A 27,997-nucleotide genomic window follows, 5' to 3' on the forward strand; every position below is an offset into this window, starting at 1 on the left:
TTGGACGTACATATGAAACACAACAAACTTGAACTTACGAGAGACACCTCTTCAGATATTTATTTTACGTTTTATAGAGCACTAGACTACACCCACAAACCTAGACATCGGTGTGCCAGAAACTGATCATTAAAAAGTAGCTGAAACAAGTCCAGTGGATCTGTACATATCGTTCTTGGAGTCGATACAGAGCAGGAATTGACAATCCTTTTCTTCAAAAATCACTGGGTTGGGACCTTTAAAGCAGAAGAGTACCGACAGTACCAACAGACAAGTGCTTCAGGTTCGCTGGTTGATGGGGAGTATAGAGAGGCTGGATGGGGACAATCAAACATGTAGATTATATGTTTTTAGTTGCTCCCAACACCGCTGGAAGAACCAACTGCAGTGAAATTAACACGATTCCTAAGAATCTCTTTTCTTAGACTCTTCACATGGTCATCTTCAAATGCAGTGAAGTTCAATCCGGTATCTCTTGCAACTGCAGGCAAACGGCGTCTGCACCAGACACGCTGAACAAGTCTCTTGGTGGTATCCATCACATTTTTGCCCTCTCCCGCTGAAGTCTAGAATTATACGCTCGGGATACTGTGTTCCAGGCATCCATGTACCTGTCCATGCACATGGCTACGCATTTCTAGAGGGAAAAATCATATAAGAGATGTTGGCAAAGTGGTTCAGAGAAGCGGTGTAGGCGGCATATTAAATGATCTATTTCAAACTTTAATAATTTACACTGCCATTAGTGTTGCTTCCGATGTAATTAATATGCACAATTATTGGAAAATGCAAAGCATTACATGTTCAATTACATAGATGGGTATTTTGCTCACGTTACTTAAAATCACAGTAGACAAATCAGCTGACGCCTAATTACTAGATGAAATATATGCCTCAATTTCCTACTAAGCTAAGGTCAGCAGTTTAATTCCCCCACCTCAAGATGGAGTTATTCTTTTGAGTATTTGATTTTGTGAACATCTTTCCCATAGCTTGCAAAACATTTATATCTGTTTCTTTTACTTATAACTCTTTCACGAGACTTTTTTCAATGGCAATGCTTATGATAGATTAACTGTGAATTAAAAGACACGTAATAAACATTGCATTGGTTGCGGTTTACCAATTAGACAGTTTTCAATATTAATAAAAATAGGGAAACAAAGCTACATGGTAGAAGTCAGACCAATGGCAAATTCAAATTGCCTCTGTGAATCGCCACCCAAGTGAAAATGTATTATTAGGTTATAAAGCACCTTCACTTTCTAACTTGAAAGTGTTGCTTATTTTCAAATGTTTTGGCTTTTGATAGTCGGTCTGGCAGACATTGTGTCAGCACTTCTCAGTTGTTGCTGCACAATCTATTGAAACTGAAAAGTAGAGCAGGTGAAGTGCTGCATACTCTGGGAAAACAGCATAGAAAATGTTATTTACAACAGTAATGCAAAAACGCGCATCACATAGGACTGAGAAATATATATATATATATATATATATATATATATATATATATATATATATATACACATATATATATATATATATACATATATATATATACTCAAAATAGAGGTGATGATCAGTCAGGGCCTGTATATATATATATATACTCAAAATAGAGGTGATGATCAGTCAGGGCCTGTAGGTGGAGAACCAAATTATGTTTTCAGGTCTGAAATAACTATGGCCCCCTACTTTAAATTTACAATTGGGGGGGGGGGGGGGGGGGGGGGGGGCCAGGTCGACCAAGATGGCCGATGGCCCTCCGTGAGCTCTCGGCTCCCAGGATGAGACTCTGTACCCATCCTGCTGCAGACAGCATCTAACAACCTCCTGGGAGGCAGACTTATACTTTCATGGGGCCGGAGTGGGAGCAATGAACAGCTTTGGGCCTGGGCACGGTGCACGAAGATGGCCGCCAGGACTCGCAGCTCCAAGGGCCTCAGCCTGTGCCGCTTCTCCAGCACTATGGTATGTGCAGGGCCCCAGAGGAGTCATTGGGCTGGGGCACAGATCTGTGCGCCACACCCCCTAAGCACCACCCAGTGGCTGAGCGGCCCTGGGGATGCGAGATAGGCGTGGTCTGACATCTCCTGGATCATGGCTCTGGCATTGGACGCCCGCAGAACATTTCGCAGAGGTTTTGGTCTGGGGCCGCACCTCAGGATTTGTTGTATCTGCTGGTCCCAACAGGAGGGAGTTGGTGGGTCAATTGACTGTTGGTCCAGTCTCTTACACACCCCTACGCCGACACAACGGCAGCCCTCTCAGAGCCCCGAGTTGAGCTGCTATGACCCTCCCCTATCTCTAGGGTCCAGGAGCCACTTATAGGTCCCATGCCACTTATAGGTCCCATGCCCCTCAGGCCCCCACTTTGAAGCAGGACATTGCGGACTCTCTACTCCCTAAGTGACAGGCCAGCAGAATGCCAAGGACATTCTTGCAATGCAAGCTTCCAGGTCAGCTTTGGATGGAGACCAGGATTGGGGAGGATGGAGTGGATGTTGCGCTCTTATGCCAGGACCTTCGCAACATCACGGAATGAGTGACCAGCACAGAGTGGCGCATTTCAGACCTGGAGGACTCCGTGTATACACTGAACACAGTAGTAGACCGCCTGACTACGACATTCAGTAGCCTGGATTTTCGGCCCGAGGATGCAGAAACCCAAACCAGGTGGAACAACCTTTGTTTTGGCTCCTGAAAGTTTCCTAGAGAAGTGTATCCTATCCTGGGTAACAGAGCGATACCTGTCCTCGTGCTTCGTGGTGGAACAGGCCCACAGAACGTTGGCGGCAGGTCTGTCCCCACACCCCCCCCCCGTTCGATGATTCCAAAAATCCTCAACTGCAAGGATAGAGATGTGGTTGCCCGCAAGCTGGCCACCATGAACTTTCAATACACTCGGATTCAGGTTTTCTCGGATTATACTTGCCTCCTGCTGCGTCAGCGTAAATCCTTTGAAGCTGGCAAGCAAAAGCTATGAGTAAAGAACCCGAGATATATGCTTCTCTTCCCAGCCCACAACCATATGATTCATCCATCTATGTCCTTCTTTTCTGACACCCCTAAAACGGACAGGGAATGGGCAACTGAGAACCAGCCCCTACGCAGCAACTCGCTCCCTCCTGGGGGGAGGGCAACATCTTGAGACGACTGTTGTCGGTGGCGCCCGACGCCTCAGAAGACGAAGGGGCTCCCACGAACATTGAAATGCGGGCTGGTGGGTTCCCTATTTCTCACAAATGTCCCAAATGCGTCAGGCTGATGGTCTCGACATCTGCCTTGATGGGGATTGAGTGATAGAGAGAATGAACTGCGATTATTAGGCAGATAAAGCGATGTAACCAGCATTACAAACATGGTTAAAAGAATTAACAGGGTGGCAGAGAGGGGGTAACTCACTGCGTACAGCGTGCCGGACACCTTTTTACTCCACAGCAGGCACGGACTCGGTCATCAACTATGAGGCCAATAGCTTACCTAATTTGGATAGTTTTTTAGATATCCACAAGTATACCCTACTTGTAGAGGGTATCAGTTTTTTATGTGATTGGATATTTCTTTAATATTAGCACATTTCACCTTCCGAATCACTTGAAGATGAAGGTCTAGGTCCTGATGAATTGCCCTAATCAATAGCGACAACTACGGCAAGAAACATGTCGACCTATATGCACACTACCTTATGAGCGGTCTAGGATCACTGCACCCATATTTCAGCCATTCGCTGTTTTTATTCATAACACGAGAACATCCACATTAAATATTCCATTGGCACCTCTTAGTCCTTTTTAAAACCACTTGACACCAATTTACACAGAGCGCCTCTACTTTACATCGGCATCTTACTTAAAAATACCTCCCACAAACACCCCCATCAAGGGGCCAGTTAGGCATTGCAGCGCCGGCTCAACAAGAACTTCCAGATGGTAAAGCATGACACGCATCTGGGTGTGTGAGGGCTCTTGCTTCTTAGCAGACAGATCTCTTGGATCAGCTTGCTCAGTTTCCAACCAACTTGCTCTCTCTGATTATCCTTGTGCCGATACGTGGCCAGAGGATCATAGCCAATTGTATTGTCCTGCCGGTCATGTTTAGTGTATTTATTATTTTTTGCCTTCAAAATCCAATACAAATATTTTATCAAAAATAAATCTACAAACAAATGTGAGTCACATATATTTCAATAAGATGGTTTCGGTCTTGCGGAAGGTAGAGGAAGTGTTGAGCACCACAGAAAAACAGCAAGTGTTATTGAAAGTCCACTACCAAGAACTCCAAAAGAAAGAAATAAGGAGCGAATATATTTCAGCTGGGGAGTGTTAATATGGGTAGAACTGGGATTCTTTTTAAGATTACGTAAAAATAGCAGGTGGGTATCCGAGTAGACCGACAATTGAAGCCTTAAAGATTGTATGATGAAGGTCCTGACTATTTTTAAAAAGAAATTCATTAGATACACTCTTCAGCAGGCAATCTCAATGTATGCCTAATTTTAAATGAGTCTGCTGGGGGTGGGGGGGGGGGGTATTTATGGCACAACAAAAAGGTGAAAAGCCTTACCTCCTCAATCTAAAGACTAGTCCATCCCTGTCTGTATTGAAAAAGAATCTCAAAATGTGTCTTTTTAACTCATAGTTCCCCAGCTGGTTCCATCGTCTTCATCCTGCCGTGTTAGACTAGCTGCAAGCCGCCCTCGGGCAATCAAGTGTTTTTTTTTGTTTTATACAGCGCGAACTAGACCCGAGAAATCGGGTATCAGAGCGCTTTACATGAGCACCAGTTTTGTTACAGAAAGACACATTCATTTTTGTTAGGTACGGGGCGATTAAGTGATTTGACCAGAATCACAGAATGTTTTAGCATCGTTGCCGGACTCGAACCCGGTTCCCCAGCTTCGAGGTCGACCGCTCTAGCCATATGGCAACATCATCTTCCCTTTATAAAACTTATTTTCATTTCATGTACTGATGAATACATTCAAACTAGCATTTGCAATGCAATCGGTCTCGCATTTGTTAACGTTCGAGTAATTGGCATTGTAAATGTTAATTTTTTTACTTTCGTTTTTCAGTGAAGTAACATAGCTGGTAAAGAAGCGGACTTTGGAATTGGTGAATTAAGTTTGAGTTTTAAGATTAACCGTCCTGTGTTTTTTCCTTTTAACGGGTATTGTGCAGAAGGTTCATAAAACCAAAAACAGAAAAAAAGAAGCAAAACAGCGACTGTGAAGTCAACCACTCAATGGTTAGGAAGAACAGGGGCAGCAGAGGGGCATTAGAGGGCTTGAACTGGAGGGCGAATGAGAAAATACTGAAGCAGATGCAGACAGACAGCTTATTGAAAGCTGACAGCGCCCCGGAGTGTTATAAGTATGACAATCTGATATGAGAACTAAAAATCAAAAGGATGCCAATGACCACGAGGTAACATACTAGAAACTGATGGAGGGCAGAGTATGTTGTGAAAACATGCATTACACAGTTTGGGATAAACCCCAGTATTAAGGTGATGGTAAATCATGGCTTGTCTCGAAGGTACGGGGGTCCTTGAAATAATATGTGACTTGGAGGGATGGAAGATATGTGTCTTGTTGAAAAGATGTAGATCTTGGTCTTAACCCTTGGGGAATTTTTTTTAAAAAGAGGCGCCAGGTATGAAGTAGCACACTGGAGTCAAACTATCCTAGCTGGTGAGGGTTGAAACCCCGAAACCGGTCCTGGGATGCTTGTTTCCAGTCCAGGGAAGACTAGTCCTGGCAGTTCGGGCTGGACTGTTGCCATTGGGTGCAGGGTCAAGACTGATTTGCATATGGCTGGGTTCAAACTGGAATGGCATGATGAGCAAAAAAAGGCCCAGATCTCTGTATTGGGAGGAATGTATGACATTGTTCTGCATTCTGTCCATCATTGTTCTTTTTGCATTACTCAACCTGAGTGGGACAGGTATGCCCAGACGTGGGTCCCGTTCTCTCTATGCCACTGGAGTCAAGCTATCCTAGCTGATGAGGGGTGAAACCCTGAGACCGGTCCTAGGATGCTTGTTTTCAGTCCAGGGAGGACCTGGTCTGGCAGTTCGGGCTGGACTGTTCACATTGGGTGCCGGGTCAAGACTGATTTGCATTGGGCTGGGTTCAAACTGGAATGGCACGGTGAGCAAAAAACAATAGATTTAGGCCCAGATCTCTGTACTGGTGTGAATGTATGACATTGTTCTGGTGTCCATCAATTTTTCTTTATGCATTAGAGCTTCGGACACAGCAAAGACTGGGAGGAATGCAGAACCGCAAGCTGAGGACACTGTAGAATATGCAGAAGCTGGTGAAAGGCGGTGCAGTACACCCGGCCAGGAAACCAGAGGAGGAATAGAAACCAGCAGTGTGGAGAACTATAGACTTAGAAGAAAGACTGCCATGGGTACACTGCTTTGTCTGCCACCAGCACGGAACTAAGTTAAGTTATATGAGGAAGTTTGATGCAAATATGTTAACTTTCCACCACTTATTACTACGTGTCACCACATATTTTTCAAAACACAGTAGATTGAAATTAATTCATAATAAAAAACTATTCTTTTAAAATTAAACTAAAAATCACGCAATTGAAGATGGCAACCACCTTTCAAATGTCTATTAAAGAACATTCCATGGCCACCTTTGAATCAGCCATCTTGGTAAGAGGCAATTTCTAAGCCACTCCCACACATCAAGGTGTTACAAGGGGATACTGGCATTTCGTCATAGCGAAGACAGCAAGAATTTTTTATTTGGAAATTGAACGAGGGTTAGCAATCAATATTAGAAAATATCTGAGAGTTACAACTTCCTGCTGTTTTTAATGTGAGTGATTGCTGTAAAAAGCTCTTACATTGGAGCTAGATGGAGTAGTTTCTTACCTGTAACTCCAGTTCTGTAGTAGGGGTATCTGTGTTATAGTCATAACCTAGTGAATAGTCTCGCCCATGTGTGTGGACCCCGGAGCAATCAAAAATAATCTCTTAAACTGTCTTCTTTGCAGTCCTGCATAGACACTTAAGAGAAAATTAAGACAAATAATGCAGTCTAACATATACAAGGCTACAAGTTCAAGTTCAAAATTTGTATAGCGCACTACTCACCCAGAGGGTCTCAAGGCACTTGGGGGAGGGAGGTGTTTTTACTTATCGAATATCCAAGTTTGTAGTTGCTTTCTGAAGGAGAGGTGGTTCTGTGTAAGGCGGAGGTGGGTGGGGAGAGAATTCCATGTTTTGGCCGCTAAGTAGGAGAAGGATCTTCCCCCCCATGGTGGATCTGTGGATGCGCGGAATTGCGGCGAGGGCTTGATTGGATGATCGTAGTTGTCGGGAAGGGGTGAAGAAGGATAGACGCGTGTTGAGGCATTCTGGTCCTAGGTCGTAGAGGGCTTTGTGTGCGTGGGTGAGGAGACGGAACGTTATTCTCTTGTTGACAGGGAGCCAATGGAGGTCTTTCAGGTGGCCGGGGATGTGAGCTTGCCGAGGGATATCCAAAATGAGTCTGGCTGAGGCGTTTTGGATGCGTTGGAGTTTTTTCTGTAGTTTGGCTGTGGTTCCGGCGTAGAGGGAGTTTCCGTAATCCAGTCGGCTTGTGACCAGTGAGTGGGTGACCGTCTTTCTTGTTTCGGTGGGGATCCAATGGAAGATTTTTTTGAGCACTCGTAGGATGTTGAAGCAAGATGAAGAGACGGCGTTGACTTGTCTGGTCATCGAGAGGGAGGAATCCAGGATGAAGCCCAGGTTACGTGCATGGTCCGTAGGTATGGGTGCGGTTCCGAGGGCCGGAGGCCACCATGAGTCGTCCCCGGCAGAGGGGGATGGCCCTAGGATGAGGACTTCGGTTTTGTCCGAGTTGAGTTTTAAACGGCTGTTCTTCATCCTCTCGGCTACTTCTTTCATTCCTTCGTGTAAGTTTGTTTTGGCGGTGTTTGGGTCTTTGGTGAGGGAGAGGATCAGCTGGGTGTCGTCTGCGTAGGAGATGATGTTGAGGTTGTGTTGGCGTGCGATGGATGCGAGGGGACTCATGTATACGTTGAAGAGGGTGGGACTGAGTGATGATCCTTGTGGTACGCCGCAGATGACTTCGGTGGCCACTGATTTGAAAGGGGGAGGCGGACTCTCTGTGTTCTTCCGGTAAGGAACGAGACGATCCAGTCCAATGCTTTTTCTTGTATTCAGACGTTGCTGAGGCGTTGTATGAGGGTGCTATGACAGACTGTGTCGAAGGCTGCGGAGAGGTCAAGTAAGATGAGAGCGACTGTTTCTCTGTTGTCCAGTAGTGTTCTGATGTCGTCTGTTGCAGCGATGAGGGCGGTTTCGGTGCTGTGTTTGGCTCGGAATCCGGATTGTGAAGGGTCGAGGGATTTGTTGGCTTCGAGGAAGGCGGCGAGCTGACTGTTGACGGCTTTCTCGATGACTTTGGCAGGGAATGGGAGGAGCGAGATGGGGCGGTAGTTCTTAAGTTCGGTTGGGTCTGCCGTGGGTTTCTTCAGAAGGGCGCTGAGTTCGGCATGTTGCCAGTTTTCCGGGAAGGTAGCGGAGTTGAGGGATCAGTTAATGACGTCGCGGAGATGGGGTGCGATGATGGAGACTGCTTTGTTGAAAATGTGGTGGGGACAAGGGTCGGTTGGTGATCCTGAGTGGATGGAGTTCATCAGGCGGATGGTGTCTTCGGTGGTGATTGGGTTCCAGGCGCAAAGGTTGTTAGAGTGCGGTTTAGGTTCGGAGGTGGGTGGAGTGGACTGGTCTTCGGACTGGTTTTCAAAGCTGTTATGTATTTCGGCGATTTTGTTGTGGAAGAACGAGGCTAGAGAGTCGCAGAGGTCTTGGGAGGGAGTGATGTCGTTGAAGCCGGCGGAGGGGTTAGTGAATTCTTTGACGATGTTGAATAGTTCCTTGCTGTTTTGGGCATTGTTGTCAATTCGATCCTTGAATGCTGATTTCTTGGTGGATCGGATCAGTTGATGGTGTTTGCGGGTGGCGTTCTTGAAGGTGGCTAGGTTGTCAGTGGTTGGGTTTTTTCTCCAGATTTTCGAGAGTACGGCAGAACTTCTTGGATTTTTTAAGGTCATCGTTGAACCAGGGGGCTTTTTTGCTACCTTGCTTGATTAGATGGTTTTTCAAGGGTGCTAGTTCGTCGGCGCTGTGGGTGATCCACTGTGTGAGGTTGGTGGCTGCTTGGTTAGGGTCCGAAGAATTGGCAGGGGGGTTTTGGTGAAGCGATGTGAAGAGCTGGTCGGTGGAGATTTTGTTCCAATTTCTTCGGGGAATGGGTTGTGGGTCATGGATTTTTTGTAGTTGAAGTGAACAAAGGCCACCACTTCATCTAAACCATGAAAAGGTTAGCCTACCATGTCCGGTTTTACACTCTTTACCAAGTTTTCCTCACAGGGAAAACTCCCTTTCACCAAAATCCTTGAAATGATAGAGAGGAAGGGTTGGACAGACAAACCCCCATAGGCTGCCATTATGTGTCTTGAAAATGGATACCGTGCTTTTAAGGAACTCTCCAGAGACCCTCGGTATCCCAGGATGCACAGCCAAAGTCCTTTTACTTTCAGTTCTTTTTAAAGGTGTATAAAGCAAGGCCTGTGGCATACATTACAGTACCATTTTCTCCAGGAGGAGGGCGGGCGCTTATGACTATAATAGAGATACCCCTACTACAGAACTGGAGTTACAGGTAAGAAACTATTCCTTCTGTAGTAGGGGATCTCTGTGTATAGTCATAATCTAGTGAATAGAATGGCAAGCCCATCCCAACAACCAATCCGGCGGTGGAGGAAAAAGACAACACCACTACTGTGCAAACAGATTTCTCAACGAAGCCTGCCCAACCTGAGCATCTGCTCTGGCATCAGAGTCCAGACAGTAATGCTTAGCAAAGGTATGGACCGACTTCCAAGTGGCAGCCCTGCAGATCTCTGCAATGGGAACATTACGAAGCAAAGCTGTTGTAGCTGCTTTGCCTCTGGTAGAATGAGCCTTAGGCTTACTCCCTAAGGTGTTGTTAGCCTTCTGGTAACATAACTGGACACAGGACACAATCCACTTAGAGATGGGCTGTTTTGAGGTGGCAAGACCAGTCCTGACCGACCCATAATTGACAAACAATTGGTCTGACCTATGAATGTCCTTGGTCTTATCCAAGTAGAATTTACACACTCTTCTGACATCCAGGGAATGGAGAGACCTTTCCGCTGGAGTGGAAGGATTCTGGAAAAACGTAGGTAAAGTTATGGTCTGATTGACATGGAAATCAGAAATCACCTTAGGAAGGAACTTAGGGTGAGTACGCATCACAACCGTAGCAGCATGAAATGCAGTATAAGGTTCTTGGCAACACAACGCCTGAATTTCACTCACCCTGCGGGCCCATGTAATGGCCACAAGGAAGGCCGCCTTCCATGACAAGTGCTGCAGAGAAGCCTTATGGATGGGTTCAAAAGGCTCCTTCATCAACCTGGACAGCACCACATTCAGCTCCCATGACGGCGAAGGACGCCGGACAGGAGTAAACACTTTCTTCAAGCCTTCCAAAAAATCTTTAATCACATGGATCTGGAAGAAGGATGGCTGTGAAGGGCATTTCCTATACGCAGTCAATGCTGCAAGGTGAACCTTAATAGAATGAAAATTAAGGCCAGACTGAGCCAAATGCAAAAGGTATGGCAGGTTGTCGGATCATAATGCTTGGAAGTGCACCAGATGCAGAACATCTTCCACTTGTAGGCATAGGAAGTCCTAGTGGAGGGTCCCTTAGCTTCCTTAAGTATAGTCATGCAATCTTCAGGGAGATTCAAGTGTCCATATTGCACTATCTTAGGAGCCATGCCGCCAAACTCAACGATGAGAGGTTGGGGTGCACCATCTCCCCCCGAACTTCGTGAGAAGGTCCGGCCGACACGGCAGCCGCATGTGGGGTAGGAGAGACCGGTGAAGCAGGTCCGTGAACCACCACTGTCGGGGACACTCCAGAGCAATGAGGATCATCCGTGCTCTGGATTGAGACAGCTTGATGAGCACCGCCGGAATCAGGGGAATGGGTGGAAAAGCGTACAGAAAGCCGTTCGACCAGCTGATCCATAGCGCGTTCCCCAGGGTCCCCGGTTGGTAATACCTGGAGGCGAAGTCTCTGCATTTTCTGTTTTCGGCGGTGGTGAACAGATCTACGCCCGGAGTGCACCAACTGTCAAAGAGGTCTCCTAGCACTTCGTCATTTAGAACCCACTCGTGGTTTTCTTGCACCAGCCTGCTGAGTACATCCGCCTGAGCATTCTGCACACCTGGCAGATGGGTAGCCGTTATCGTCAGTCCTCTGGCTAGTAGCCAGTGCCAGATCGCCTGCGCTTCCTGTGACAGTGTGCGCGATCTCGAGCCCCCCTGCTTGTTGAGGTAATACATTGTGGTCGTATTGTCCGTCTGCACAAGCAAGGAGTTGGTCTGGAAGGACGGATGAAAGGCCTTCAGTGCCAAGTGCACAGCTCTGAGTTCCAGGAAATTGATGTGATACGTGGATTCCGCCGGGGACCACGTTCCCTGGATCTGTAGATGGTCTGAATGCGCTCCCCAGCCGTGGAGAGAAGCATCCGAGACGACAGTCTGAATGGGAATGTCCTTGTGGAATGGAACCCCCTTGAGGAGATTCTCTGCGGAGCACCACCATCTCAGGGTCTGTTGAGCGCGGAGGGACAGCTTGATCCTGTCGTCCCAGCTCCCCAGCTCTGGTCCCACTGATCCTCCGGACATTCATGCAACGGCCTCATGTGTAGGCGTGCGTGTGGCGTGAGGAAGATGCAAGAGGCCATCGACCCCAGTAGAGAAGACACCGTTCTCACTGTTGTAGATGGAACAGCTATGAGAGCCTGAGCCTTCCGAAGGATCAATAAGTGTCTCTCCTCCGAAGGAGACACGCTTGCTGAAAGAGTATCGATGGAGGCTCCCAAGTACTATAGGCACTGGACAGGAGTCGGAACAGACTTGGACATGTTTATGTGCAACCCCAGCTGGTTCATCAGAACGGCCGTCCTGTTGAAGTTCAGTTGCGCTTCCTGGAAGGTGGAGGCTTTGATCAACCAGTCGTCCAGGTACGGGTAAACAAACACCTTGTTCTTTCTCAGGTGCGCTGCCACCACTGCCATGCATTTTGAAAGTGTCCTGGGTGCAGACTTCAGTCCAAACGGTAGTAAGGTGTACTGATAGTGATTGGTGTCGACTAGAAATCGCAGGAACTTTTTTTTTTTTGTAAATATATTTTTATTGCAGAATTAGGAATAACCAAAATCAACTGGCCAGCCTATACACTGATGGCCCGCAACATTCAGATTGACAGTAACATAATACACAGCCGATCAGCCCATATCCCGGAGGCAGGGCGGCGTATCAATGAATCAGTACGCTGGAGGCACCTCAGTGTGCGCCCTGGTCGGGCCCTAGGCCGGATACAACATATCGCATCTGCTTTTACCCCAGAACACCCTAAATACCCCAGTCCAGCCCGCCTTAGGTCATTCCTCCAGTATTCCTCCTAATCATCATGACTATTTCCCAGGGCCCCCCAATTCCAGGAGGCCGCTGCGGGCCGGGTAATCTCCCCTCCCATGATCCCTACCCAACGTCCCCCCTCCCCACCAACTGCTGCTAACGCGGGCACCAATAGTCCTCTCCTGCTCCAGGGAGCCAACTACCAGGAAGTTCTGACAATCAAACAATTCCATGGAATCCCGTCCCATACCTAGTCGGGTTCCTCGCCTTCCGTTAAGTAATCCCGTAAAGCCTGCACCACCAGCTCCCAGGATCGTGCCAGTTCCAAGCATTTCTCATTACCAGTTCTAGTCGCCTGACGCATCCTTAGCACACTCTCACAGCCCGACCATTTCAGCAACTCATACCTCCATCGCCGCACAGAGGGCCCCTCTTTAGACTTCCAGTGCCAAGTGATTTCCCGCTGTGCCAGTATTAAACCCATCCCAATGAATTTGCTCGTCACCTTGGTCTTTTTGGTGTGCGGGAACCAAAGAAGCAGGCATGCAGCCATATCAAAGTCCACCTCCCGATCCGTAACCGCATTCAGGAGTTCCCCTACTTCAGCCCAGTAATTCCCTAATCTCGGGCATCCCCACAGCATGTGGTCCAGGTCAACCGCAGGTACTAGACATCTGGGGCATATGGCGTCAAGCACCTGAAAGTGTTGACGCAACCTCTCCGGGGTCAAATACGCGCGATGAATAACGAAAAAATGCACCTGCTGAAATCTCGCATTCCTCGTACCCTTCCAGGTCCTGTGCAGCACCTGAGCCCACACGGCGTCCGGGATTTGTTTGCCTATGCTGGCCTCCCATCGTGATTTCAACTCAACCAAAGGCACCAGACCCTCGTTTAACAGTCTGTTGTGGAGGCAGGTCACTGCCTTGACGGTGCCCGCGGCCATCACCACGTATTGGCACGCCAACGTCACCTCCGGTTCTACCAATCCAGTTCCCCAATGCCGCTGTATCGCCGCGGCAACCGCCGCATGCAATAGGAAGGTACCATTCGGCAGGCCGAATAGCTCTTGTAAAGTCTGGAATGGGGCCAGCGTGCCGTCCACATAGAGGTCTCCCACCAACTGCAAGCCCAGGTCTTCCCACGCCAACAGATGGGACCAATCACCGCCATGCGGCAGGGCAGTCAGCATCCCCAGCGGAATCTCCGGAGCGTACGGCCGGCGCTTCCCCGCCCTCTTCAGATGCCTATTCCAACACAATCTAAGCGTCCTTTCCTCCACCGTAAGATCCCTATCTGCCAGTCTCTGTTGCATCACGATAGCCGACAAGACATGCCTCTGAACGCCGACCCCCCGGCCGCTATCAGGCCCCCTAAATTCCCTAGCCACATTTTGAGTCAGGATCTGCAGCTGCGCCGCCAAATAGTATAACTCAAAGTCGGGGACTGCCATCCCTCCTTCACATTTGGGTCTCATCAAGGTGGCCAACGCCACCCCCCGGCGACCCTGGCCCCACAGAAAGCCAGTCACCAACGTCCTCAGTTCCCGAAAGATCCTCTGCGGGATCCATATCGGCAATGTTCTAAAGTAATAGAGCAACCGCGGGAGAGCCACCATTTTCAGCAGCGCGACACGACCCAGCACCGACAGCGGGAGGGACGCCCAGAAGTCCATACTACCCCTCAGCGCCCGGATGCAGCGCCCCACATTCCCCTCAAGGAGGGCTACTGCTGCATGGTAGATACGCACTCCCAGATAAACAAAGCAAGAAGGTTCCCACACTACCGGTCTCGTGAGCAGTGGGCTGAGCGCGGTCTTCCGCAATGGAAACACACAGGTCTTAGTCCAGTTCACCCTGAGGCCTGAGAGCCTCCCGAACATGCCCAACATATCCACTGCGCCTTCCAACGCCCTTCCGGAGTCCGCTAAGTACAGTAACAGGTCGTCGGCATATAACGAGATATAGTGCGACTCAGGACCCTGTGCTATCCCCTCGTAATGAATGCCTGACCTAGCCTGCGCCGCTAGCGGCTCCATAGCCAGGGCAAAGAGCAGCGGGGAAAGCGAGCAACCCTGCCTCGTGCCCCTACCGACCGGATAAACCAGAGAAACCAAGGTCCCCAACCGCACCCTCGCCTTAGCCGAGGAGTAAAGTACTCTCGTCCAACGCCGGAACCCCTCCCCAACTCCGAACCTCAACAGTACGCCATCTAGAAAGTCCCATTCTAAGCTGTCAAACGCCTTCTCGATATCAACCGTCAGCACCACTGGGCCCTGTTCCGCTTCAGCTGCACTATCTATAACCCCGATCAACCGACGAACATTCATCGATGTGCTCCGAGACGGGATGAAGCCCGCCTGGTCCCCATGCACCAGGGAGGTCATCAGCGGTAGGAGCCTGGTAGCTAGGATACGACTCAAGATCTTGTAATCTACAGTCAACATAGACAATGGACGATAAGAAGAGACTTCCAATGCATCCCTGCCCGGCTTCAGCAGCGGCACCACCAGCGCCTCCCTCATCGAGTCGGGCAACCGCCCCAACAGTCTCGCTTCCTCAAACACAATCTGCAGCCTGGGTGCCAATACCTCCATAAATTTAGCGTAGAACTCGACCGGCAGTCCATCAACCCCAGGGGTTTTGTTCCTTGCCATATGACCTATCGCCCCTCTGATGTCTGCCAGGGTGACAGGCCCCCCTAGATCTCGGGCGTCCTCCCCATCCAGTAACGGTAAAGGAATTCGATCCAGGTAATCCCCTATTTCCGTGGCCATCGCCTCAAGGTGGCTGGCATATAGTCCTGTATAGTAAGATTGGAAGCGCCCCAGGACCGCCGATTGCGAATAGATCACCTCCCCGTCCTCCCGTCGCACACTCAGGACCGGGCACCCCCTAGGGTTCGGATCAGCCAGCCTCGCCAGGAGCGTGCCCACCTTATCTCGCTCCTCATGCACTTTCACAGCATACAATTTGTAATCATAGCACCGCAATCTCTCTGTCTCAGTCGCCACAGTCTCCTTAGCCTGCAACAATCGGTCTTGAAGCTCCGGCCGCTCGGGCCTCTGCTGTTCCACCCCTCTCAACACTTCTTCCGCTTTCGCAAGGTCATTCAGCACTGCCCCTCTCACAGTCAGAAACCGCCCCATACACACCCCTCTCACCACCACTTTCATTGCATCCCATTCAATCGCTCTAGTCGCTGTCGATCCAGCATTTTCCTCGAAATAGCCGTCTATGCCCTGGCGCACTGTGTCGCAAAACACCGGGTCCTCCAGCGTCTCCGGACGCAGCCGCCACGTAGCAACTGCCGATCTCGCCAGCTGCCATTGCATAGAGAGCAACAGGGGGTTATGGTCCGAGATGGTCCTGGACAAATACTCAGAGCCAGTTACCACCCTCGCCAATGAATCGCTACACAGCACTGAATCCAGTCTGACATGCAGGTCATGCAGCGTAGAGAAATAGGAGTAATCTCGAGTTTCAGGGTGTTGGGCCCTCCACACATCCACCAGACCCCATCTCTCCTGCCAATCCTGCCTATGGGTCGCCAGTCGGCGGACCGGGGAGTCAACCAAGGGCGGGTGTGATCTGTCCATCAGCACATCAGTAATGGAGTTAAAATCCCCTGCTAACAGTACGGGGCCTGCCAAATAATACGCCAGTGATCGCGATAAACCCTCGAAGAAGCTAGCCTGATCAGTGTTGGGGGCATAGACGTTACACAGCACAACCTCCCTTCCATGTAGCCGCCCCTCTACTACCACATAGCGACCCTCTGGATCAATCTTCTGACTCGTGACCTGGAAAGGCGTGCCCGCTCTAACCCATATCAACACCCCTCTGGCGAATGCCGAATAAGTCGTGCCAAACACCTGACCCCTCCACCTCTTCTGCAACGCCCCACATTCCTGCTGTGTCAAATGTGTCTCCTGAAGCATCGCTATTTGAACGCCCCGCCGCACCAGGTAGGCGTGTACCTTGTGGCGCTTCACCATAGTTCGAATACCCCGGACATTCCATGTTATACATTTCAGGTTAGGTAACGTCCCCATAGAGCATCAATCCGAACCGTGGCACACGCCAATATGTAATACCCGCATCGCAGCATTGGTGAATCCCCTTCAAAACATGTTCCCCAACTCCCCCTAACCCCCTCCCCAGGACAGGGCCTAGTAACCCAGCTTCAGCCCCGTTCCAAACTGCAAACACCCAACACATCACACTAACCTGTGGTCGTCACCACAGAAGACCTTAAGGGTCTAATGAGGGCTATGGAGCCCCTAACCAGGACGACAGAGCAACCACCCCGCGCCCACAGCCCCACACTGTCACTGCAGCCCCGTACCTGGTAGTCAAACAAAGTTCAGGATCATTCGCCCCTTCAGGCCACCTAGAAATGTTCAGCAGCCATTAGTATCATCCATTAAAGATACCATCCGATGTCTGTGGGGTGACCTCCGGTCCCAGTCCTCCACCCGCTTCTGAATCTTCGTCACCGGATTTCTCTCCTTCTCCTCCTGATGCCGAGCCTCTGGAAGCGTCCTCCTGCTGCGACCCCGTGATGCTAGCCGTGGCCTCCAACGCACTCTGTCTATCGGCCAGCATTTGTGCCTCCCGTTCGGCTCGCTGGCGCCTATTCCTGGAGCGGATACGTTGGGACTTCCTGACCCTGACCGGCTGCTGGCGATCCCTGGCAGGCCTGTGAGTACGATCAGTCCCTGCACGATACAGTTCCAGCCAGGACCACGCTTCATCGGGCGTTTGGAAAAAATGAGTTCTGTCATCAACTATGACCCGCAGCTTGGCCGGAAAAAGCAAGGAGTACTGGAGTCCTTCTTCCCTTAGTTCCTTCTTCACCGACAGGAAGGAAGCTCTGCCCCTCTGCACTTCCTGCGTGTAATCCGGAAAAATCGTCACCTTATTGTTATCTACCTGGAAGGGCCCCAGGGACCTCGCCCGCTGGATCAGTAGATCCCGATCTTTGTAGTGCAGCAGTTTGACCACCACCGGCCTAGGTGGTCTGCCTTCCAGGGGTGGTTTGGCGGGCACCCTGTGTGCCCTTTCCAGCGAGAAGAAGGGGGACAGGCCTTCCGGCACCACCACTGTTCGAAACCAATCCTCCATGTAGGACACTGCGTCGCCTTTCTCAATCTTCTCCGGAAGCCCCACCACCCGCACGTTGTTCCGTCGATTGCGTCCTTCCGCGTCCTCAGCTCGTCGCTCCAGGATCGCCAGTCTATGGAGAACGTCCTCAATTTTATGTTCCGCTGTGACCACTGCCGGTTTCAGCTCCTGGAGCAGTTGTTCATTGATTTTCACTCTGTCCGAGAGCTTGGCGTGGTCCGCTCTCAGTAGGCCAAGCCCCGTCGCCACCTGTGCTATGTCCTGGTGGAGCTCATCTTTCGTGGCAGTTATCGCGGCCAAGATAGCATCAAGGCGGAGACCCAGGCGTTGTTCCTGCGGGGATGGCCCCGCTGCGATATCGCCCTCCACGTCTCCAGATCCCCTGCGTCCATGCCCAGGCGGCGCCACAACGCCATCCCCCTGCTCGGCCATCTTGAAAGCGGGAAACAAGCAAGCAACTCCCCCTGAAGCCAGCCTATAGTGGCTGTCCCTCCGGGCGGTTCGGTCTTAGGCTCGCCCCGCGATGACCAATAGTACATCCAAAGGAGCGTCACTCTCCAATGTCCGGGCCAAACACGACCACGCCGGGCCAACTATCCCTCCTCCACACTCAGCTGGTAGCCTGCAGCCCAGAGATGCACGCCGTGCAGTCCCCTCAACAATAACAGTGCGCCTCCACCGCCCCTCAAGTCCAGGGAGCACTTGACCTCTCGCAACAGCGGGCAGCCGGAAGCTCGTGTCCCCGGGCAGGTCCAGCCAGCCGCACCAGAATGGGCTCCGCCCTAAACCCACTGTCCTTGCAGAGCCTGCGAATGCTAGCCCACTTCCCGCGCCAGGAGAGGGTCGGCCGCGATCAGCGGGAGGTGCCACCCAGAGTCTTCAAGCAGGGCCCGGCAGCCGTCGGCGCAGGAGAGCAAGAAAATCCTCCGGCAAACACTTAGAGGGAGCACGCACCGGACCCCACCGCAGGTCCTGCCATCTCCCGCCAGGAAGCGTGCTCACCCCCAGGCGCCAGGCGCAATGCACAATTCCAACCGGGGCAGGTCACAATGTCTTGAACTGGGCTGTAGAATGCAGGCCACCGCTGCTCCAGCGCTCGTTGGGGCCGATATACTAGTGCGCAGGCCCAGCACACCCCCGCCGGTCACCAGGCGGGCCCTGCCCCTGCGATCAGTCCGCCAGCCGCCGCTCGGCCAATCCGCCCCTCGGGACGCCCTGGCGCAGCGGGCGGCTCCCGCTTCCAGCGCTTCGACAGCCCTTTGTGTCCCTCTGCGCCTCTGTGGTCTCCGCTGCGGCGGTCGTATCCGCCCGGCGGCCCCTCGCTCCAGCCGCGCCTCCGCCCGCCCAGCGCAAGCCGGGGCCCAGCTCTCCAGCCGGCCGGGAAATCAAGTGGGGGAGGGGGCACCACCCACCTCCGTTCGCCGCGCCGGTCTCCACTGCCGCCTTGGTCCGCACCCGCAGTCCGCCTCCCGGCTCACCGCCTCGGCGCAGCCCTCCAGGCGTCTTCCCTCGGTCTCGCGCCTCCACACAGCGCAGCCCTCGGCGCTTTCAGTTATGAGGCGCCGCCATCTTGCCTTCCTGATCGGCCAGACCGGGCCAGTCGCCAGGGCAGCCCACATTCGGCGATCAGTGGCCAGTCGGGGTCCGGACGCAGCCCACTCGGTCAGTGACCCTCCAGGACCCCAGTGTCCGCCGCCAGGCTACCTGGGGCTCGGGTTGCAGGAGAAAGTACGGGACTTGGCGCGGAGCAACTCGCTCACGCAGCCATCCCGGTCGGCGCTTAAGCCACGCCCCCTAGAAATCGCAGGAACTTCCGGTGTTTCAGTGCAATGGGCACATGGAAGTACGCATCTTGCAGATCTATTGCGCAAAGCCAGTCTCCCCTTTGCAGCGGAGGATAAATCTGGTGCAAAGACAGCATGCAAAACTTTTCCCTGCGAATCCATTTGTTTGCTTGTCGCAAATCCAGAATGGGCCTGAACTCGTTCTTGTCCTTCTTGCGCACCAGAAAGAACCTTGAGTAAAGACCCTTTCCCCCTTGAGACAGAGGGAGGTCTTCTATCGCCCTTTTTCTTAACAGGGTATCGGCCTCCACCTGAAGCTTGCGCAGTTGGAACTGCGAGCAAACCGGTGGAATCGCTGGAGGCGGGCTGACGAAACGAAGACTGTATCCATTGCAAACAATATTCAGCACCCACTTGTCCGGAGTAATTTTTCTCCACTCTGCCAAGAAATGTTGTATGCTTCCCCACAGAGCGGGTAACGGACGAGGAAGTAACCCCTCAGGGCCTAGACCCGGCCGGGCCTTTGGGCGTCGAGGAGGAGTGTTGGCCGCCTCTGCCCCTCTGGCGCTTCTGGAAAGGCCGCCGCTGGTACTGCTGCTGCTGTTGGTGCTGCTGGCCAGCTTGACGACCTTGCCCTCTTCCCTGGTCACCCAAACGTCTCTGGAAGGGACGGAAGGTCTTCTTCTGCTCTTTTGGCTTCTCTAACCCGACAGCCGTCAGGGTTTCTGCCTCCGCCTTCATGCGGGCCATCTCCTCATCCGCATGTTTACCAAAGAGCGTTGACCACAGAACGGCAAGTTGGCGACTCTCTGCTGCGCCTCTGGTTTCAGCGATGTCCGGGGCAACCAGGCATGGCGTCTCAGAATAATCCCATGGCAGTATCCATGAGCCGCCAAGAGAGAGGAATCTGCAGCCAAGCTGATAACCTGATTGGATACCATCATGCCCTCATTGATGATTTCCTGGAAGTCTTCCCTCTTATCCCTAGGAAGGTGCTCCAGACACTGCTGCAGGGACTCCCACAAAGACCGGTCATACCGACCCAAGAGCGCCGCGGCACTAGCGGCTTTCATGGAAGTAGCAGCCGTACCGCAGACTTTTTGTCCCACTGAGTCCATCTGACGGCTCTCCTTATCCGGAGGCACCGTAGAAGATGGGGCAGTAGCGTGCTGCTTCCTGGCCGCAGTGACGATCACCGAATCCGGCACCGGGTCTGATCGAAGGAACGCTGGATCGGAGTCAGGGGGCCTGTACTTTTTCTGCAGCCGGGAAGGAGCAGATTTCGTTGATGCCGGAGTCAAGAAGAGCTCCATAGCCGGTTCCTCAAGCCCTGGCACCAAGGGCAACAAGGGTCGAGACAACTGCCGCTTGTGTAAGGTCTCGAAAATTACCGATGTAGAAGGTGTGGGTACCATTAGAGTAATCCCCAGCTTCGCTGCCCCTCTAAATAACACCTCCTGAAACGATACGATGTCATCCACCGGTGACACTCTCGTATGGGGTGAATCCGATAAGGTGGCCGAATATCCCCGGGCACTGGAAGAGTCCGTATGACGGGGCCTTGGCCTGTCACTCCGGTGACGATGCCGGGACCGCGTTGAAGACCGACGGTCACTCCTTGATCGGTGCCTCCTTCTGGACCGTGACCTAGACCTCTAGGCCTCTGGCGATCCACTGGCCGTACAGGAGGCGGAATCTGCGGAGGCAGAACCGGAATCCTAGGCTGTGGAGGCCCCGCAGGCTGCGACAGGAATCGCAGGCAGCGATAAAGACCGTGGAGGAAGCCGCGGTGGAGGAGGAGGAGGAAGATGAGGATTCTCCTTAGGTAATGGAGGAGGCGTAGGCGTAGGCTTCCTGGGCCTAGAAGGCGAATAGGTCTGAGAATATTCAGAGTCCGACGACCTAACCAATCTCCTCTTCTTCTTCTGCGCAGGCCTTGACGAGGATGTTCTCGAGGCCGCCCTCTTTTCAGACGTGGGCCGGCACAGCCGCGACCGGGGGCTCGTGGATACCGCAGACAGGCTGACCACTGAGGCAGAGGACACAGTCCTGGCCCTTGATCGCCTCCTCGACGTCAATTTCTCCTTCCTCAACGTCGACCCCTTCCTCGACGTCGAACGCCTCAATGCTGATACATCCCTCGACGTCGAGCGCCGGTGCCTCCTGGACTCATCCCGACGTCGACAGTGTCTCAACGCCGATGAAGCCCTCGACGACGACCTAGTCCGAGGGCTCAACGTCTGTCCCCTCGACGTCGAAGTCTCTTTGACCCAGAGCCCTGGGTCGACGGGGAGCAGATGGTGGTCATCCCTCTCGACGCCGACGTCGAGGCTGTCGACGTCGACGGAGATCTGTGCCTTTTCCTGGTCTTATCTTGACTGGGGAGCAACCCAGAGGCCGAAGCACGGGCAGAGGACGAGGTTCCTCCATGCCCAGACCCACCTTGTTCCTGATGTTCCCTCTGCTCCAGTCCAGACCCAGACCCACCTTGTTCCTGATGTTCCCTCTGCTCCAGTCCTTGGAGCCAAATCTTCTCCCTGCCACGCAGGGTCCTCCTGGAGAAAGATTGGCAAATCTCACAGGCTTCTGGGACATGGGAGGAAGGGTTGACAGAGTATGCATACTCTGTGGCGGTCCGATTTGGCCTTCTTCCTGGCACACTCAGGGCACTTATCGAATAAAGCAGGCATATTCGACAGAAAGAGTGTGCAAAACTGCCTACAAACCACAGCAGAAGGAAGAGGAAAACCCCAGATGTCGAGTGAAACACTCTAAACACTTGAAGTGCCAAATTGAAGCAGGAGCCGGAAAAAAGTACTGAAAGTAAAAGGACTTTGGCTGGGCATCCTGGGCTCACACATTATGATTCTGGCAAATCATTTTATCTCCCTGTGCATAAAATGTGTGTCCTTCTGTAATGCAACTGGTGCTAATGTAAAGTGCTCTGATACCTTTGGGTCGAGTGTGCGCTATAAAACTGCAACAACATTTTTTTTTAGCCAGACTCTTCCTCCGCCAAAGAAATTCGCTTTGTTAAATACAAAAAAAGTCAAATGCATTGTTACTATCTTTGACAGATCCATAGCAACATCAACCCGAGACACGTAAAAAAGATGGAAGCCATTGATACAAGCCGCAAACTTCTAAATAAATTACAATTAAAAGTAGGAGTAGGGAACATGAGCAGGAAATTAACATAAGAAGCTGAGGCACAAGAAAAAGTAGTGTGCAACAGTAATATATACAGCCCATCGTGAACTAATGCATGTAACAGGGGCAGTCTCCAGGGCATGATCAGAGGAAAAGGAGGGACAAATGTAAGCTATTGACCAATGAAAAGAAAGGATTTTTCAAAAGCACATGAAGGAACCAATCAAAAGAAATGGGCGTGCTGAATGCCCAGACACCAAAAAAAGCATATCTTGAGAAAACTGAGTATGCACTGACTAGGCGAGACAAAAACTGTAGTTATCTTTTTGGTACCTGCACGTAAATCTCTTATATAAATTGTGATAGATGTACATATGTATTAATTTATTTTTTATGGATTAAATAGTTAATAGTCGAAATAAGTTAAATAGCCCACACTCAGGGCTAGAGTTGAGATGTAGGTACCACATTTGAGCATGAATACTAGAATATGAGATATAGAGTGTTACACACAGAGGCCTGAAAAGATGGCAAGAAAGTAGGTGCAAGAGAATAGCTATGGTTAACAATGACTTAGCAGATCTTACAAAGACAGGCCACAATCAAGTGGGTTTCATATAAAAAAGGCCTGTGACGCTGTTACATCAAAGTACTGCCAAAATACACAGCCCTCCCTAAAGCATGTCAATATGGCAGTAGCAGGCATCTTCCAAAAAGGACGTGAATATTTTCGGTACAGCCTCAATTAACCGCTGCCTTTGACTCCTGCTGGCGGGGACGATGGGGCAATGATCTTACGTGGAACATGTGATGTGATGTGATCTGAGGGAGGTCCAGGCCACTAGGTGAAGGAAGGTAAAGTAGACCACCGAATTGTAAAACCACAGAATGGCATAATTTTTTCAAAAAGTTGCGACTTTCATCCTTGAATCCCCTAGCATTCTTCGCATGTCTGGAAAAGAAGCCATGCTACTCCTTAACATGATGCGGGTAAGAGCTTGCCAGCCACAGGCTGAAAATTGCAGAGCAAATAGCCCAGATTAAGCTAACAACCTAAGTCAGGTTCCTGAGCAGATGCTAATGCTGTCAATAGTGTCCAGCATCTACCTTAAATCACCCACCCCCTCTGTGCAGTATAAAAGGTCTTAAATAGGCCGAAGGCTAACATTCATGCTCTATGGTTTCTGGGGTGGGACGGGCAAAGAAGAAAAATGCGACAACATCCTAACATGGAAACAGTGCAAGTGTTCCACCTTTGGACCATGCCAAACTAATAGCATGAGGTAGGTGTGTAGCATAAGTGAGGGACACAAGTGGAAAGGCATTCTATATTACCACTATGAAACAAAGCATAAAACAGCCAAAGAAATAGTACATTTTTGGTAGCAGGCGATGTGCTTCCCTTAGAAACAGTACTCACCAGACTCCACGGAATTGGTCAACTGCCATCAGTTGGATCTAAACAAGTTATTGGTACCAAGATGTGAAAATAGAAACATTACTTATCTGACTTAGGGCAGAAAAAGTAAGAGGGAGAAACCAGTGACCGCTAGGTGTTGAAGTCATCATTGTGGTCAGCTTTCTTTTGCTGCTGACAGATGGCAGAAGTAAGTTATCCTGCAAACTATTTACCATATAATGCTTTCCAAAAACGTGATGCTATGAAGGAGAAACAAAATGTAGCTCTAACGGAGAATAATGGATCCACCAGGTTAACAAGACAATTACTGCAAACGTGTCAGTGCTCCATGACAAACAAACGGCCTATCATCATTTGCTGCCCTCCTGCAATGAAAAAGTTGTTTCAAGGACAGGATCAGGCTGCAGAGGAGAGAAGCCTTCAAAAAACGGAAGGAATCGAGAAACAAATGGACTGAAGACAACCCTAATGTTGATTATCAACTGCCTTTTCCAACCGGAGAGAAAAGCAACATTTAGTGAAGAAAAGTTCTTGATCTCCGCCACATGAAGCATAGAGGAGCATATCCAGTGGTGCGCAGTAAAGGTGTGTGCCTGGGACAAGCATGGGGGAGGGAGTTTAAAAATGAAAGCGGCTTGCTAGTCTGACAGCAAAAACCGAAGGCCATACCTGTTCAGAGTTGTCCAGGGAAGTTCCAGGCTTTCCAATGCACTTCTTGAAGCATTTGTCAGTCATTCTCTGGGGTAAAAAGAGAGAAACATTCTTAACTTGATAGCAAAGTGGTGAATCCACAATACTCTCTTCATTGATTGCTGCATGGTTACCGGTCTCACCTAAGTGGGGTGTTCATGCATATCCCGGATTTAGACATCAGAAAAAATTGCAAAATAGAAGGGGAGAGTATACCAAGGGGCAGGCTAACTTGAAAGCAAAATTGCTCTATAGGGGGAAAACAAATTCAGAAAACAGAGCAGTTTTACACTTCAGGAATGGAGTCTCTCCATTCCACTCTCTATCTCTCATATGGATATAAGTAGAAGCATAGCTACAGCACTGCTCTGAAAGCCACATGGATGACAAATCCATTCTCAGGTCTGCCCTGATGCTACACTAAATAAATAAAAATTAGAAAAAGTCAATATAGATTAAAAAGAGAGAACTATGCGATCTATAAGCTTGCGCCAACTACTTGCATAAAGCTCCTCTTGGATTTGGCTACTCATTTCTACAGCAAGGGGGAGCAGTGCACTGCTATTATGTATTCCAATGAGGGAAACTTCAAGACAAAAACCTGTGTTCTCAACTGCAACAGTGTACTGCATCGTGGCTTCAGGCAATGACATTTTACAACAGGGGCCATGGGCCTACTTCCCTTAAAGCCACATGCCCTACACAGCAGAACTTGTCACCTCCACTGACGTATGTTGCCATATTTTCCCAATTAAAAAACAACTGCGCTGGCCTTCAAGGAGGTCAGCATAACATTTAAAATCTTCTGCACTCTACATTCTCTCCCGACCAATCTGCAACCCTTAAGTCAGCTACCGTAAAATTCTACTTTACTCAGATTTATGAATTAAGTGCATAATTAATTAAAGCCATTTAACATGAAAACACATTAAAACCATGGCAATACAAATAGCGTGGTAAAACAGTTTGTATGTTAAGGTAAATGTTTTTCATGTCAGGTCGACATGTGGAGAGGTTCCATTTTCGGTCTTGCTCTCACCGGCGAAGGTCTTTACTATGCCACGAATAGATGTACACATTTGACAACCCTTTGACCTTTACTCATTCTCTGCTTCTGACCCTACTGATGTCCTCCTTCCCACTACTGCTTACATTTTAGCTCTTACACAATTGTATTTTCTATGTTAAAAAATTGGGGTCCTTGCGAGCACTAATCATTTCTAGGGAAAGTGCACAAGTGCTGCTTAGGGCAGTAGCACTATAGAAAACTGTTAAATAAAATGCAGGTGCAGAACGGTAAAGGAGATTAAACTATAGTAATCTGCTATCCAACACCAGTGATATTTCATGCATTTAAGTAGCTCTCTTGCAGAGAAATTATTGCAGAATGAGTGACTATGGGGGACATTTAGAAGCAGGGCGAATTCAATTCTTTTGCGTTGGGGTACAGATGTAAGCCAGGTGAGAGCACGTGTCTCTTACAGGAGTAAGCAGTAGCGCATTAAAGGGTCACGTTGCATCTTCTGGAGATTTGCTGTTAGTGGGAAGGGTGCGATCTCAGATCTTATCGAATGAGTTAACACGGAGTGTAAGAATTGCAAGCTATCCTGGCAGAAGACGGCTGATAGCCAGAAACCGGTCCTAGGATGCTTGATTCCAGTCCAGGGAAGACATGGCTTGGCAGTTCGGGCTGGACTGTTCCCATGAGGCACAGGGTCAAGACTGATTTGCATATGGCCATGTCTGAACTGGGGTGGCTTGTTGAGCAAAATAACAATGGATTAAACCCAGATCTGTGACTGGGGGTGAATGTTTTGCCATTGTACAAAATTCCGTCCATCATCTTGTGTGTTTGCTGTTCACCCTTTGTGGGAAGGGTATGCCCAGACGTGGGTCCAGTGCTCAGAACGCCACTGGAGTCAAGCTATCCTGGCTGAAGACGGATGAAAGCCAGAAACCGGTCCTAGGATGCTTGATTCCGGTCCAGGGAAGACATGGCTTGGCAGTTTGGGCTGGACTGTTCCCATGAGGCACAGGGTCAAGACTGATTTGCATATGGCCATGTCTGAACTGGGTTGGCTTGGTGAGCAAAATAACGATGGATTAAACCCAGATCTGTGACTGGGGGTGAATGTTTTGCCATTGTGCAACATTACGTCCATCATCTTGTGTAAATTGCAAGGAGAGCATATGTTCTTACCTACAGGGGTGTAGGAGCAGGTTACTCTGGAGCGGTGTGCTGTCAAATGAAAGCACTGGGAGGTCAAAGAAGCATTGACGATGCAAGTATTACATGTGGCATCCATGAGAACAACACAGACGTGAATAGTTACTGAAGGGAGGGGAAGGGATAACTGTTAGACACAGAGCGGGCCAGGTAACACAAAAGTGGAGATGATGGGACAGACGGGACAGACAAGACAGCTGGGGAAGAAAGTAGTGGAGAAAGCATGACCTGCTCTATACTTGCATTGAGGTTGGTCATGATGTCACAAATCCTGAGCTATGACTGATCAGTTAAAGGAGAGATGGTCACAGGGGTAGACGTCTGACAAACTACCTTCTCTGTGGTGGAGTTTAAAACATTCTATTTTTTTTTATTTTTGTACATACCTTCAATTTTAACACTTGTATGGCACAGGTTAGTAAACTATGGTATAAACACACTTTATTTAAGCACACTCTCGCAATTGTTTTTTACACATTAATCTAAGAAACACTGTGCTTAGGTAACCGGAATGGGAGGATCATTACTAACATTCAGTCATGTCTCATTGTTTGGCTGTAGCCTTCACCTGCAGCAGAAAAGGGAGTCAGGCAATTACAAGAAGGGTGTGAAAAGGAACAGGAGCCACATGTTCTTGTACCACATTAAATGTCAACAGAGAAGAGATGTAATCACAGAATGAAAGCAGAACATATTTTTTAGAGCTACGATGTGGCAATTAGGGGGGGGACATGGGCATACAGCACCTCCCACAGGATCCTTGCTGGAGTCCTTTGAAGCTGTTAGGACATTAAAGCAGGGCCTGAGGTGGGGAGGGGTCATATGGAGCCCAGAGGTCATTGCCTGATGTCAGGGGACAAACAGGCCGAGGTATGACGGGATGGCTGATGCGGTACCAGGTAGGCGTTACCTGCAGCAGCTCCTGCGCGTTGGCCACGGCAATCTGCACCTTGACTTGCTCCATGATGAGGCCCGGGTCCACCTTCCCGGACCCCCCTGCCCCTGCCGGGGAAAAGTCAGACGAGAAACCGTCCATTTCTGCCTGCACCAGGATCAAAGTCACAGCGTGCAACGGAACAACTCTCCAAAACCGGAAGAGCAA

At 50.1% G+C, this 27,997-nt stretch overlaps 1 protein-coding gene across 1 annotated transcript; it reads right to left on the reverse strand.

Moving 5' to 3' along the window:
• Positions 1–34: 34 nt before the first annotated feature.
• Positions 35–27,997, reverse strand: TIMM13 (translocase of inner mitochondrial membrane 13). The gene is made up of 3 exons (XM_078669363.1): positions 27,806–27,997; positions 24,648–24,716; positions 35–637 (listed from the first exon to the last, which is right to left on the reverse strand). Exons 1-3 carry the CDS (start codon positions 27,929–27,931, stop codon positions 539–541), a joined length of 294 nt encoding a protein of 97 aa, XP_078525489.1. The 5' UTR covers positions 27,932–27,997; the 3' UTR covers positions 35–538.

Source organism: Lissotriton helveticus, chromosome 12, assembly GCF_964261635.1.
Source record: "Lissotriton helveticus chromosome 12, aLisHel1.1, whole genome shotgun sequence".
Lineage (NCBI taxonomy): Eukaryota > Metazoa > Chordata > Amphibia > Caudata > Salamandridae > Lissotriton > Lissotriton helveticus.

Excerpts from the sequence above, each read along its gene's own strand:
- TIMM13 (XM_078669363.1), bottom strand. The coding sequence starts at position 27,931 with ATGGACGGTTTCTCGTCTGACTTTTCCCCGGCAGGGGCAGGGGGGTCC. Across the intron at positions 24,717-27,805 it reads ACGCGCAGGAGCTGCTGCAG|AGAATGACTGACAAATGCTT; the intron begins GTAACGCCTACC and ends TTTTTACCCCAG. Across the intron at positions 638-24,647 it reads CCCTGGACAACTCTGAACAG|AAATGCGTAGCCATGTGCAT; the intron begins GTATGGCCTTCG and ends TTTTCCCTCTAG.